We start from the raw sequence: 15,582 nt of genomic DNA on the forward strand, positions 1-15,582 counted from the left end.
GGTGGAAGTGGTTGTTGGGCCGGAGGTGACTTCTTTAGGTTGCTTTGTGGATGTAGATGGACTTGTCTCAGTTGTGGTTTCTTCAACTGTTGTAGTTCCACCTGTGGTAGTTGTAGTTGTTGTTGGTGCAATTGTAGTTGTTGTTAAAGTAGTGGGATTGGATGTTATGACTATTGGCCCTGATGTTTCTTCACCTGTTGCTGTGGGCTGTGATGTTGAGGTTTCAACATTTACAGTGGTGGAAGTGGTTGTTGGGCCGGTGGGGACTTCTTTAGGTGGCTTTGTGAATGTAGATGGACTTGTCTCAGTTGTGGTTTCTTCAGCTGTTGTAGTTCCACCTGTCGTAGGTGTCGTTGTTGGTGGTTCAATTGTAGTTGTTGTTAAAGTAGTGGGACTGGAAGTTATGAATACTGGCCCTGATGTTTCTTCACCTGTTGCTGTGGGCTGTGATGTTGATGTTGAGGTTTCAACATTTACAGTGGTGGAAGTGGTTGTTGGGCCGGAGGTGACTTCTTTAGGAGGCTTTGTGGATGTAGATGGACTTGTCTCAGTTGTTGTTTCTTCAGCTGTTGTAGTTCCACCTGTGGTAGGTGTAGTTACCTCTGTAGTTGTTGTAAAAGTAGTGGGATTGGATGTTATGACTATTGGCCCTGATGTTTCTTCACCTGTTGCTGTGGGCTGTGATGTTGAGGTTTCAACATTTACAGTGGTGGAATTGGTTGTTGGGCCGGAGGTGACTTCTTTAGGTGGCTTTGTGGATGTAGATGGACTTGTCTCAGTTGTGGTTTCTTCAACTGTTGTAGTTCCACCTGTGGTAGGTGTAGTTGTTGTTGGTGCAATTGTAGTTGTTGTTAAAGTAGTGGGATTGGATGTTATGACAACTGGCCCTGTTGTTTCTTCACCTGTTGCTGTGGGCTGTGATGTTGAGGTTTCAACATTTACAGTGGTGGAAGTGGTTGTTGGGCCGGTGGTGACTTCTTTAGGTGGCTTTGTGGATGTAGATGGACTTGTCTCAGTTGTGGTTTCTTCAACTGTTGTAGTTCCACCTGTGGTAGGTGTAGTTGTTGTGGGTGCAATTGTAGTTGTTGTTAAAGTAGTGGGATTGGATGTTATGACTATTGGCCCTGATGTTTCTTCACCAGTTGCTGTGGGCTGTGATGTTGAGGCTTCAACAATTTCACTGGTGGAAGTGGTTGTTGGGCCGGTGGTGACTTCTTTAGGTGGCTTTGTGGATGTAGATGGACTTGTCTCAGTTGTGGTTTCTTCAACTGTTGTAGTTCCACCTGTGGTAGGTGTAGTTGTTGTGGGTGCAATTGTAGTTGTTGTAAAAGTAGTGGGATTGGATGTTATGAATACTGGCCCTGTTGTTTCTTCACCTGTTGCTGTGGGCTGTGATGTTGAGGTTTCAACATTTACAGTGGTGGAAGTGGTTGTTGGGCCAGAGGTGACTTCTTTAGGTGGCTTTGTGGATGTAGTTGGACTTGTCTCAGTTGTGGTTTCTTCAACTGTTGTAGTTCCACCTGTGGTAGGTGTCGTTACCTCTGTAGTTGTAATGGGTGCCTTTGTAGTTGTGGTTGATGTTGTGGGATTGGAAGTTATGACAACTGGCCCTGTTGTTTCTTCACCTGTTGCTGTGGCCTGTGATGTTGAGGTTTCAACAATTACAGTGGTGGAAGTGGTTGTTGGGCCGGAGGTGACTCCTTTAGGCGGCTTTGTGGATGCGATGATCTCAGTTGTGGTTTCTTCCTTTGTTGAAATTTCAGCTGTGGCCGATGTAGCTTCTCCACTTGTTGAGGGTTCTGATGTTGTTGTCGTCTCCATTGTTGTTGAAGACCATGTTGATGTAGATGTTGGTTCTGTATTTGAAAAATATATATCTTTAGTTAACTCGGCCAGAAAAATTACATTTTAGTTTACCAAATAGCTCGTATTTACAATTCAAAATGTTAACATATCGTTAATATGAATTTAACTTATCATTACCACCTAGAGGTCTTCACGGGTCCACCCAAACCCGAATACTCAAGACCCCACCTGTGACCCGAGCGGGTCCGGGTCCAAAATGCAAAGGTTTTCCCGGGTTCGGGTGGATTTCTGTTTGATTGTCATCAGGTCTCGAGTCAATTGTGAGTACAGCTGATCAACCTGAGTTGGCCCGAAATTACCCAATCAAAGCTCTGCATAGCCTATAGCATATTTAAATTACGCTAATAAGGTTAAATTACATACTTATAGAAGGCAAAATATAAAGTCCTTTTTGTTAACCAGTGGAGAAACTTGGCTGATAAACGTAATTTTTTTGACACTTGGGTCCAATCGGGTTTGGTCTAGACCCAGACCCGATAGGGTATGAGTTGGGTCTAGATCTAGTTGTCGTCGGGTTTGGGTATAATTGTTTTTGGGTCCGTTCTTGTCCGAGTTTGATTGTCCTCGGGTTTGTTCGGGTTCGGGTCCAACTTTTTGGACCCGAAAAGGCATTTACTAACACGTTACATACCAATTTCTATTAATTGCAATCCAGATTGATATTTAGAAAAAATCTGGCTGCACTTTAATCATTCAAGAGTTTTGCTGCTTACCAGGTGTTGAGAAGTGGAAGACAGTTGTGGGCTTTAGTGTTGTTGTAAAGGCCTGTGTTGTAGTTGCATGGACAGTTGTTGTGGTCAGAGGGGATGTTGTGGTTGGTACTGGAGTTGTGGTCACTTTACAAGGTGAAATGTTCCTGGTAATGGTTCCGTTCGCGGCACAAACAGCAACTATGCAGTTACCAATCCCATCTGTTGTATTGTAGAGGGTTTCTCCATATGGGTGCTGTTTACCATTATGCAAGCATGTACAATCTACAGGGGGGAAAGTATTTTACAATTAGATTTAATCAATGTTGCTTTGGTCATTGCTAAATATGTTACTTTTATTTGGGGATGTCATCCTTACCATTTAGATCATAACTACAACTCACTCCAGTCATTGTGCAGGTGCTTTAAACAAGAAAAAATATTTAAACATTGAAATTATTCACAGGTTCAAATTATATAGATATAAATGTATTGTTCAAAATAACAGTAAAGAGATAAGACTAGTCAGGACTTGGTAATAAAGTAAGTTGTGAGCAGGGCACGTTTTCAGATTGTCATACAACCATAATTAGCATCACTATGGAAAAACTAGCATGACCCTTCCAATCTTTGCCGAACTCCTACCCTCTTCCCTAGAATTAAGATAGCACAGAGTACCTGGTACTTTCACAGATGGAACATTCAGAATATGTTCTGAAATAGTACAGGTACTGTGAACTGAATTATTCAAACATACCATGTTTCACAATTTTGTGCCGGAAGATTCTGTCCATTGGTGTACTGGTTTCCTTCATTGTCATAGCAACCACATTGTTCCCTCTCCACACACTTCATTGTCTCCTCATTGACGTAAGGTTGTGCCGCAGGACAGTTAGGATAGCAGCCTGTAATAAGCACAATAGCCAAGAGGTTACAAAAGGTCAAGTCTTGTTAAGGATAACAGTAGTCAGTGTAAATGTAGCCTGAGGCTGCTCAGACACACAGAATGTAGATGTATAACAATTGTTGGGGTCAGTTTCAGTTACAATTGTTATTCAGAAATAATATCCAAAATGAGACAAAATATGAGTTTGACGGTCATATCCTTACCTTCCAATGCTGGAATTAAACTAGAACAGTCTCCGGAAGGGTTTCTGCAGGTCTTCATACACTGAGCTCCACATGCCTTGTAGTGCCACTCACATTCTCCAGTAGGGTTGTAGTAATCACAGAACAGTGCTGTTTGTGGTGGACAAAATATGGTGGACAAAAAAGGTGTCATTGTTTGAACTAGAATAATGATGCCTTTCCATGATCAACTGTCCTATATGATAATGTGTCAACCTAGTCCAGTATTGAATTGACAAGCGCCTTAATGTAGTTGAAAATCACATTCACTGTTGATTGTGAAGAAACTTACGGCAAATTCGAGGGGTTCTCCAGGCTACGCAGGCTCCAGCTTCATTGCAGGCCTTTGCATAAGCTGCCACTGCTGTACAGAAGCACTCACAGTCTCCACCACTGTCACAAGCACATGAGTCTCTCACACAAGCATCGTAGTAAGGAGAGGGGTCCACCTTAAAAGCACAGCAATGATACAGTAAGATATACAGAAGTTGCATGGTGAAGTACATTTCTTTGTCCACAAAAGACAAGACCACATATCTTACTAGTAATATATCCTAGTTGAATATATCCATACCTGGTTCTGGCAAGCTGCGAAGACATCACTGTTAATGATGCTGCACTGTTTCTGGGCCCAAGACGCTCTGTACGGGTTGGAGGCACATGGGTGCACTACAGCGGATACACTTGGGCAGCTTGATGAAACTTTCCAGCTGTTTCCAAATTCCACAGGATCAACAACAGTCGCTTGGGCTCTAGTGGTGAAGTCATTGTTAGCGTTGCCATCATAGTTTCCACACAGACCACACACCAGCCCCTGAAGAAAAGAGATCATGATTTAAAGAGATTGATTTGGCAGGGTTCTACAAAAGTCTTGGTAATATCACTTTTGACTGAATACTGAATGCAGTTCTTTATCAGAGTATCTTAATGTACCTGGTATTGTGGGCTAAGTTTAATAAAGAGACTGGTCTTCTTGTCCCACATGAGGATTAGACCACTTTTGACTTCAATGACCAGATAATTCCCCAGAAGGCTGATCTGTTTAGGAAACTGCTCTTCTGGAGTACTCCTGACAACTTGAGCGTTCCCATCTGCCAGTATGAGCTCACTGGTCTGAAGAAGAGAAATATGTTTTCGTACATAACTTGGTCTGAAATCGGATCTCAACCTGATGTTTGGTTGATGATTTGTTGATTGTTCTTTACATGAGGGATGGAATGTACAGTATTGTGTGAAGTCAAATTGCTCATTACCCCCAGGAAGAGCTTGATGGTCTTGGAGCAGGTGGTGCCTTTAGTTCCACAAGGAACGTTCTCAGTGAGAACTCTGAAGCTGCCACTGCCGTTAGTATTGCCACAGTAGTCCTGTGCGAATGGAAAATATTATTAATATGGTTAAAATTCACACTTTTCAATGCTGATACAATTCTACCAAATAAAGAGACACAAACCTGAATGAGAGTGTATTCACAGTTTCCATTAAAGTTGAACCTTTTCTCATCAAAAGTGATATAGTGACCCTCTCCATAGATTGCACAAACTCCATCACAAAGATGTGTGGTACACTGCCATTGTCTGTCGTTGCAAGTACTGTGAACAACACACACATAATGTCAGTTTTTTCATTATTTGTAAGTCTGTGTTTATTATGTTTTCTCCCCCATGAGACGTAAGACACAAAACAGGCATACCATGTATTGCAGTCAACCTTAAGGGTCTTTCCAGATTGGTAAGTAGCTCCATTGTGAGAACAAGGACAAAGTTCCTCCTTGATGCAATCTCCGTTTCCATCAGACACCAGTCCGTTGGGGCACATACAACCTGATGTGCACTCTGTGCTAATCTAAAGGGATTTAACAAAAAAAAGTACATAAATAAGTCATGGCAAATGAAAGAGATGTGGACTATGTTTTTGTGCGCAGATGTGGGGGGTCTATTTGACATAATTTCGATTTTCCAAGGGTTATGTTCATTCAACACAAATCTGTATAATAGTGACAGTGTTTGACAATCCCATTTAGAGTGAATGAGGGACTCACACAGGTCATGTCCAGAGTTTTGCAGCTCTTCTGACACTCTGAACCTGAAGCTTCCGGAGGTGCAGTTGAGCAGTTGAAGAAAACCATAGGCAGTGTGCATACTGGGGATAATGATATAAGAATACAAGTTATAAAAACGATTTTCAATTCTCAAACAAGCAGAATATAATTGTAATAAGTACAGAAATATCCACATTCATTAATCACATTGTCTTACATGAATTGCTTGAATCCTCTTGGGTCGTCTCAAATGTACCTGTTTTGTGAAGGATGCATGTAAAGGGTTAAATCATATCAAGCCATATATTTTATAAATAACTACTAAATTGGAAGCAAAGAACATAAAACGTACTAAATAGTCTTGCTCCCCCAGTGCAACTCAGTGTCCCTTGTCTGCAAGTGCTGTAAAATAGTTACAGTATTAATAGTTATAGTTAGATAATCAAATGAACAGCAAATATCATTGTCACATAATTTAATACAAATTTTTGAATATATCCATCAAGTTTCATTAGTACTTGTATTTATTCTGGTCTCCTATCTTTATACGTATGAGGGAGGTGCTTACCAGGTGGCACCGTCTCTGCTGATAGTCTCTCCTGCAGGGACCACTGAGCCCTTGTCATAGCAGGGACAGTTGGTGGGGGCAACACACTGGCCAGCCTCGTCCATGTAGGTGCCCTCTGCACAGCCACAGCCGTCCACCGGGACAAACTCCACCTGGCAAGATTGGTCTGTCATGCTCAGGGAGCGGCAGGTGCGTCCACAGCTGGTCATGTTGTAGGTATAAACTGTTTGACTTGGACAAGTGGCGAATTTATCTGAGAAAAGTCATTAGATATGAGTAGTATTAGCAAGACCATTTTTGGTTTCCTTATATCTTTGTATTTGTGCAGTTATTTCTTCAGGTTGTTTGTATTTAGTAACTCAACACTACAGTTGTTGTTTCAGTAAATCATTCTATTCTAATAAATTTTCAGCACTCATTAAAATGACACATTGATGCCGTGTTGTCTACTCACTGCAGATAGTGTCTCTCCAGCCTCTGAGCTGGATACCCTCGGCAGCACAAGCGTGGACATAAGAGGAGACGGCAGCACACATGCAGTCCTCACTCTTCTCGCAGTTGCAGCTGTCATACATGCAGTTCTGTTGGAAAAAGAGTCAAAGTGTGTCAGGACTATAACCTCATCACATAAGAGTTTAATGGTTTTACTTTGTGATTGTATCCTTCTTAACTAACTTACGGTTTTGTAGGTGTCAGGTCTTATTTCAGAATGGCAAGGGGAGAACACTCCTTTAGGATCTGATAACATGGAACACCAGTACTGGGCATATTTCTCTGTGAAAAAGACAATCATCATTTCCACATACGCATATACTATCTTATATGCATTTGTTATAATCATTCAACAAGTGATTCATCTGTAGGCTTAATAAATATGTACCATTTTCAATGCTCAAACTACAGGGGTTTTCAAAGCTAGTCTTGACATCAGGGCAGCTAGACATGGTCTTCCATGTGTTGGCAAAAGCTACAGCTGTGCCCTCCACCAATCCACTGATGACTCTGAACTCATCTGCCTGAACATCATTGTAGTTTCCGCAAAGGCCTGAGGAAAAATAATTGAAGCCATATGATGTCTTATATTTTTATGAATAGTGATACTGAAGAAAAAGGTATGAAACTGGTGGATGAATCTGAAGCATACCACAGGTTGTTCCTTTGTAGGATGAGATGGTAGTTATGTAGATCTGCATAATTGGTGAAAGCTGGATCTGAAGTTGAACTCCAAGAGTTGTCTGGATAACAATGTAGAATGAGGAGGGCTTGAAGACGGTCACTTCAGCTGCAATACATTAAATATATAGAGGGAAACCATTCATGTTTCATCTAGTGAATATAAATAATATGGAGTTTTACGCTGATCCACACTACAGTTTAATTTGGCATTACAATGGATTATCTCACCTGTATAGAGTGGGAGCTGAGAAAGAATCTGATTTACAAAAACACTTCCACATGACTGGACTCGGATCACCTGTGAATTAGATAAGATGATATATTGTATTAAATTCTCATTTGTTTCCATACATGAGCATTTTATAAGGTTGCAAACAGCCCAGCAATATTTGCCAAATCAGGGCAATTTTAAATAAGGTTATTGTGTGTTAAGACAAAATGTTTGAGGAACATTTATTTGCAAACCAGTATGATTATCTTAAATAAGTGTTTTTGTTTGGAAATTAGTTGACAGGTCCTTGTATCATTTGCTCTGAAACATATTTGGAGAGTTGCCTTACGGTGGATCTGCTGGAGAGGGCAAGGGTAACAGCCCTCATACACGTCTCAGTGTCAGTCAACCCACACTTCATAATGTCTCCCAGCACGGTGAATTCAGTTCCATTGCATTGCTGAAAAAAACAAGTATGAGTTTGAAGACAAAAACATGAAATGAGAGTGACTCACTTAAAGAATGACCCCTTTGGACACGTCTACTTCAACATATGGCAGGAAAAGCTATTTTACCTCACCTTTGCACTGAAAAGTTATGAATATTTTCTACTAGTTTATATTGCTTTGCTATACTGCACCATTTGCGCTGACCTTGGTCAGAATGTAAGAGCAGCCCCCATGAAAGGTGTAGGCTTTCCCATCATAGGTGTTGATGTGGGATCCTCCTTCCACAGAGCAGGTCCCAGGACAGTCCTTGTCTGTACAGGCCCACTGACCACCAGCACAGGTGCTAAAGGGAACATTTATACAGGCTCATCTGTTTGGAATGATTTGGCATGATTCATGAAAATGAGGCATGGGATATGTCATGTTTAAATCAGGTGATGTACTTGGCATACCATTCTTTACAGTTGCTGGTGTAAGATTCTCCAGATTTGTATAATTGTCCATTGTGGACACAGAGGCATTCGCTCACTGAAATACAGCCACTGTTGTTGACATCATCGAAAACAGTACCTATTTGGTGAGAGATCAGGCAGAATTTTAAGACAATATATATTCAGAAAGATTTTAGTTCCTGACAGAAAATTATTCCTTTTCACTGTTTAAGAGATTGCTATAACTGCATTCAGTAAGGAGTGTTATTCTAATGTTTACTTTACACAGAAAACTGCACTGCCTCCAAGAAGTAACTGAGAAAAACATTCATTATTTACTCCTTCCTTTGTCACCTTATTCAGATACTTTGCACACATTGACATAAAAGGCATAATGGGTAAAAGTTACGTTTTTTCATGATGTGCTTAAGGTTAACTTGTACACCAGAGTTGAACCTATGTGGTACCTAGAGGACAGAAGCAGCCGCCTGTACAGTGGTCTTCACACAACTGTCTGGCCTCTGGGTTGGAGCAGGTGTCAACACAGGGGCTTCCACACTCCTGGTACTCCATGTTGTAGGGGCATGTCTTATCTGACAAAATAAACATTGTGATGAACAGTTTCCTTAAAATAGATTGTGAACATGATTATTAAGTGTTTGGTGGGCATGTTGAAGAGTATCTGCATGCTTACAGCAGAACTGTTTAGTCCTCCATTGCTGGGGCTTCCCCCCTGCGTGAACACACTGACGGGAGTACTCTGAGATGGTGTTGCACAGGCAGAAGGAGTTGGTGCTGTTATCACAGTGGCACAGGTCAGCCAGGCAGGTCTCGACGAAGGCGTCCTTGTCCAAATAATTAGTGCAGCTACTGAAAGCTGCACTGGAGAACAGCTGCTGACAAAATTCCTACAAATAGAGACAAACCACAAAAGGTTACCATATAGAAAACATTTGATGGATCACATGGAATAATTACCATTTCTAACTTCTATTAATATTGTTTTTGTATTCTTCTTCTGTGGTGTGAAATGGAATACCTCATCTCCACAACTCTCCTCAGAAGTTAGCGTAGGCTCCTCACAGACTTCCAGAGGACCATCCAGTTTCCAGAGGTTTCCATAGTCAGAGCTAGAGAGTTTCCCACCTGCAACAACACAGACATTGACAATTAGCCTTTCCACCTACGGTATGTAATGTAGTTAAATTTCAATAGTTTGGTCTGATTTTTTATTTTACCATTGATGATGAACTCGTTGTATGTTTGGACTTCATTGAAGTCACCACACAGTCCGCAGGTCTGGTTTCTGTACTTATCGTTCATTTCAATCTGTAGAATGACCAGACGCAAGGTGTTTAGTAAAACATAAAATCTCATCCTGTTCAGCACCATTCACGTGTTCTAAGTCCTGGCTGTCTTCCACATTTAAAACCTTTCTTTTTGTTAGTCTTTATATTAGGGAGTGACAGAAAATCTAATTCAAATCTACAAGTATTTGCAAACACTTCTTCAAATAAACATTGGAACATTAGCCTGTGTGTGTATAGCCTATACATCTTCACAGATCCTGTTAAATTCATCCTCGTTCTTCAGGTAATTCTGCCTTTCATTGTTAACATTTTAGGAGGGGAGTATACAGTGAGAGAAGGTGCAGCCAAAAATAGGTGTCTCTCACTCACGATCAACTGCTGATCATTGCCAACGATGACAAAGATTTTATGCTTTTAATCTAAAGAAAAATGTAGCATTATTAACTAATCAACCATTGAAGAGGAAAGTTAGAAAAGCAGGTATTTTACCATTAGGGAGTCATCCTTGTTCCAAACAGCAACCAGCCCCAGTTTGGCTACGACCTTCACATTGGATGTAGTCTTCACGATGCTGACTCCAGACAAGCTGAATGGCAGGGTCACCCTTCAGGAGGAAAAATATACTTAAAGGTCATCCTATACATTATGATTGTAATGTTTATTAAACTCCAGAATGTAGCATATAAAATCCTCAAGAGAGGTGCTTGCAGAATGGCGTATAAGTCAAATGACAGGGAAACTCACGTCTGCCCATTGACCACAACAACACCCTTGGATAGCTCCACCACTACACCATCCAGCTTCATGGTGATCTTGCTAATGGTGGGCTGGTTGTCCACCACCTGCCGCCTCATCTGGATGTTGAAAGCCTCATAGCTGCTCTTACACAGTGAGGTCACAACATGGTTGCAGGTGGAGGGGAGCTGGAAAAAGTCCCCGTCGAAGGTCTTGAAGTGGTAGTTACCCCACGTGCTGCAGACCTGGTCATTGTGTGAGGCATTCACTCCTGAGGGACAAGGAATACAAATGTCAGTTCCTTCTTAGATTATTGATGGATACCCAGTCATTTATTTGGTGTGCATTCTGTCAGAGATTTACCTGAAAGTGTGGATATCGTTGTGATCATAGTCGGGATGATTGTTACACTTGTGGTGGGGCTCACTGAAATAAAAGCAATTCATGAGTATTTTACAATATTAAATGAATATTCCGGATGGAATTCAATAATTGCAGATATAGATTGTTGCACTGAGCTTTTAGAAGTGTATTTGATTTGCACAGCAGTATGTCCAGACAAAGAGACATTTGAGGCATGATGTGACCCATTCAATATTTGCAGCGAACCTAAGGCTCCAATCAATTCGTATCGCCGACGTTCAGTGCTATCATGCAATTTAATTTCAAAGGGAATGTTCCTGCGTACGCGGAGTATTCTGTGCCTGAACTACAGTACTTTGATGTTTTTTGAATCGCATAGGTGTGGTCAAAGCTTTTGGAAAGCTCAGCCCTGCAGGTCATCCGACAAATAAAACAGACCTAAAGATTCCATTATCAAATGTCATCTGCTTTGTAAACTAAACATATTGAACTCCGATGACTGTTCACTTCCCTATTTTACATATTTAGGCATCAGATGTTTCCTGTTAGTATCCTGTCAGTTTCCTGTCCTGTTATTTGAGTAATATCAGACATCAGACTTACTTACCACAACTGTTATTTTAAAGATATACATTTGAGTTTGTATTCTGTTCTTGTTTTCGTTCCCGATCAAACTTTTTTTTTCAAAAGTATTAACTCACACCCAGTGTGGGGAGTGCTTTATGTATTTATAACACTATAAACTATGCTACAACCACTCATGATAACAATCACTAATGATAATGATTTCTATAAGTTTACACATTTTTCACCACATGTAACATTTTCAAATTTAGATGGAAACAATCTCATAAGCAAATGTGTATAAGGAACAGAAATTGGATGAATAATGTAATCATATGATCGTAGTACATGTGTATGCTGCCCTAAAGCAGAAAACAGGAAAACCGTTATTACTGATTGCGTAAAAACTGCTACTGTATACCTACTGTCGAATTCTTCAAAATGCTATGTATAATGCATGTATAATACATGTAATCAATGTTCTGTATGTTAGTACATTTCTGAATAGCTAACACATACATTTTTTTGATAATGAGATTTTGCATAAAATATATAGATATATTATCAAATCTGAAAGTCACCTAATCATATATTGATAGGGTATATTTGTAAACTAAACTTGTGGTTACAGATTTTAAACCTATAGACCTGCTGAATTAACATAGATTATGTCGATGACATTCTTTCATACATACATTCAAGTATCAATAATCATAATAATGTGGTGTGGTCCTGAATACTTACTATTTGTAATTCATATTCAGTGTGATTTATGACATAATATGTAGATTTTACAGATTTGTCAGACTTTTAAAAATGTAGAATAATTGTATTATAATAATAATCATAAAAGTTTCTGATTTAGGCAAATGAATGAATATTCTACCAACCTGTTTGTGTTGATCTGATCAGTAGTGCCAGGCATATCAGCCTCCATATCAGTGTATCCTTGGTTGTCCCCATGGTGATCCTGTGGGTCGTGAACAGGTCCTACACAGGTGATATGAGAGAGGTGCTTAGGATGGATCTGGTCTTTATAACCACCTGTATTTGAGGAGGGACCTTAAAGGTTAGCACAAAGGTGGGGCCACAGGTTAAACATGACTCAATGACTTAAAGACTTCAATGTTCTGTCTTATGAGGTTTTTCAGTACATTAACAGTACATTAAGCATGAGCATTTACATACAGATTTAGACATTTTCATTAAGTATTCTATTATTGGGATTATTTGTGTACCTCTTGTTATTATAAACTCAGGTGGTTCATAACGTCCTTTATTATATTGCTCAAGATAATTTACTTAGTCTTATGTGATTTCCTTTCCTTCCTCATTCAGTATCTATCTCAGGCAGCATCTCCACTCCAGTGGTTTAAGCATTTGGTATTGTATTAGGATCCCCCTTATTCCGAAAGCAGCAGATACTCCTCCTGGGGTCCACAATACAATACATCCTTTTTCTTTATGTAATGTAGATTAATGTATAATTACAGATACATTCATAATAAGTAGTGAGGTTTGATAGAACAAAAAGGTGTATCTCCATGGCCATCCCAAACTCTGGCAATGTATAACAGATTAATAATACATTAATACACTTTATTGGCTCAGTAGCTTGAGCACACATTGTCCAAATGCAAACATTTGTCTCTCTGCTGTTACTCAAAGGAGTGATCATACTAATTGTGTTCATAGTTAGTATTCATAGGCTAGTGTGACTCACCAAGCTGATCCAGGAACTGCATCCTGAATTAAAAAAGATGAGCCATTGTTTTCAAAATAATTTTGACACACTGATGTGCATTTCTTCAATTATGTTAATCATTTCAGCTTTCATATATGACCACTAAGTCTATCAACCTATTCTTTTTGGTTTAAATTCAACAGGAATGACTAGTTGGTATGTAGCACATCACTTTAACAGCATAAGTTCATTTTGCAACAGCATAGGGACTGTACATTTTCCAAATTTATGTTTGAAAATATAACATTAATTATTTTGTCAAACCATCCCTGTTCAATTGGTGGGTGTCATTTTAAGGCGTATGGTTATTGTTAAGTTTAGACACCTTCAAACCCTCACTTTAAGCATACATAAAAAAAATAAAAGTCTCAACATACTGGAAATATGCTCCATTTTCTTTTACTAACTGACCAAAAAGTAGACATTTTACTAAAAACCCATTAAAGATGTTTGCTCTACCTGTTTGCCTGTTAAGGAGATGCAGGGAGTCGGGAAGCAGGTGCAGTTGGTGAGTTTAATAACGAACATGGAGATATACAAAACAAAAGAAGTGTCTGAACAAGAAAACAGAACCAATAATGCCTGATGAGTGAGGCTATAGAGTGCTAAATAAAGGAGTAGTAATCAAGGTAGTGATAAAATCCAGGTGTGGGAGTAGGCATGACAGAATCCCCTGACGCGCGGCTCCAGCCCCAGGGGGATGCCGGTCAGGGGGACGTCCGAGGGCGAGGGGCAGGCCAGTGGGCGAAGGGGGAAATCGTCCACCGGGACCCAACACCGCTCCACTGGACCGTACTCCTCCCAGTCCACCAGGTACTGGAGTCGGCACCCATGACGTTAGGCGGGGCTCCCATCGATGTCTAGGGGAGGTGGAGGACGGCATCAGCCAGCGGACCAGGAACCACCAGCCTGAGGGAGGAAACATGAAAAGGGTGAGAGCCGGTAGTTAGTGGGGAGCTGTAATCTATATGTTACCTTGTTGACCCTCCGGAGAACCTTGAACAGCCTCACAAACTGGGGTCTCAGCTTCATACAGGGCAGGAAGAGTGGGAGGTTCCTGGTGGAGAGCCAGACGCGAACATGGCTGCGGAGGGCGTGCTGGAGCCTCACCTGGGCATCGTTCAAAACCTCCTCAGTGCGCCTGAACCACTCACTCATTCACCGCAGGAGCTTTGATCTGGCCCAGGGTCCATGGAGCCAGGGCTGGCTGGTATCCCAGAACACACTGGAAGGCAGTCAGCCCGTTGGAGGAGTGACGCAATGAATCGTACTCCGCCCAGGAAAGGAATTGGGCCCACTCCCCCTGCCCGTCCTGGCAGTGACTCCTCAGGAACCTCCCCAGCTCCTGGTTCATCCTCTCCACCTGCCCGTTAGACAGAGGCCGGTACCCAGAAGTGAGGCTGACCATGACCCCCAGCTTCTCTATGAAGGCTTTCCATACCTGTGACATGAATTGGGGGCCATGGTCGGAGACGATGTCCTCCGGAATGTCATTGCTGGAAGACCTGCTGGAACAGTCCCGCAGCAAACCGGAGAGCGGCAGGGAGACCAGAAAGAAGGATAAAACTGCAGGATTTAGAGAATCTGTCCACAACCAGCAAAATGGTGGTGAAACCAGCAGAGGGGAGATCAGTGACAAATCAATAGATGAGACCAGGTACGCTGAGGCACAGGAAGGAGATTCCCCACTGGAGCGTGCCAGGGAGTATCAAGACACAAGGCGAGACCCAAATGCAGTCACAGGAGGCAGATGGTTGGAGTCTTACAATGTTTATTAATCCAAAGGGGTAGGCAAGAGAATGGTCGTGGACAGTCAAAAAGGTCAAAACCAGATCAGAGTCCAGGAGGTACAGAGTGGCAGACAGGCTTGTGGTCAAGGTAGGCAGAATGGTCAGGTAGGTGGGTACAAAGTCCAGAAACAGGCAAGGGTCAAAACTGGGAGACTAGAAAAAGGAGAATGCAAAAAGCAGGAGAACGGGAAAAAACGCTGGTTGACTTGGAAACATACAAGACAAACTTACACAGTGAGCGGAAACACAGGGTTAAATACACTGGGGAAAATAAGCAACACCTAGATGGGGGGGAAGACAATCACAAGGACAGGTGAAACCCATCAGGGCATGACTGGGAGATTTAGTTTGGGCACATATGGAACAGGAGTTGACATAGCGAGTGATGTTCTGCACCAAGGTGTGCCACCAGTACTTTCGAGAGATTGAATAGTGCGGGTGATACCTGGATGTCCACGACGACAGCTGTGTGCGCCCAGGTCCACAGCCGATCAATTATCCCTGTGGGAACACAGGAGGA

General features: G+C 41.5%; 1 protein-coding gene across 1 annotated transcript; it reads right to left on the minus strand.

The window, feature by feature from the left end:
- Positions 1–319: 319 nt before the first annotated feature.
- Positions 320–12,583, minus strand: LOC115204747 (mucin-5AC-like). Its single transcript, XM_029770459.1, has 32 exons — positions 12,419–12,583; positions 10,965–11,027; positions 10,611–10,872; positions 10,356–10,470; positions 9,795–9,885; positions 9,596–9,702; positions 9,251–9,464; positions 9,024–9,149; positions 8,578–8,695; positions 8,330–8,468; positions 8,026–8,136; positions 7,694–7,763; positions 7,434–7,571; positions 7,170–7,334; positions 6,969–7,063; positions 6,744–6,870; positions 6,290–6,542; positions 6,074–6,123; positions 5,939–5,977; positions 5,722–5,822; positions 5,374–5,525; positions 5,134–5,272; positions 4,937–5,047; positions 4,617–4,796; positions 4,258–4,497; positions 3,976–4,132; positions 3,666–3,794; positions 3,313–3,460; positions 2,935–2,978; positions 2,580–2,840; positions 1,457–1,856; positions 320–338 (listed from the first exon to the last, which is right to left on the minus strand). The coding sequence occupies exons 1-32, from the start codon at positions 12,489–12,491 to the stop codon at positions 320–322; spliced, it is 4,437 nt and encodes a 1,478-aa protein (XP_029626319.1). The 5' UTR covers positions 12,492–12,583.
- Between the last annotated feature and the right edge of the window lie 2,999 nt (positions 12,584–15,582).

Source organism: Salmo trutta, chromosome 12 (genome assembly GCF_901001165.1).
Source record: "Salmo trutta chromosome 12, fSalTru1.1, whole genome shotgun sequence".
In the NCBI taxonomy this organism is placed as follows: Eukaryota; Metazoa; Chordata; class Actinopteri; order Salmoniformes; family Salmonidae; genus Salmo; species Salmo trutta.

Bases quoted from the DNA above. Each gene is read 5' to 3' on its own strand.
- LOC115204747 (XM_029770459.1), bottom strand. From the start codon at position 12,491: ATGGGGACAACCAAGGATACACTGATATGGAGGCTGATATGCCTGGCA. The intron at 10,873-10,964 runs GTAAATCTCTGA...CTTGTCCCTCAG, and splicing joins AACGATATCCACACTTTCAG to GAGTGAATGCCTCACACAAT. The intron at 4,498-4,616 runs GTACATTAAGAT...TCTTTTCTTCAG, and splicing joins AACTTAGCCCACAATACCAG to GGGCTGGTGTGTGGTCTGTG.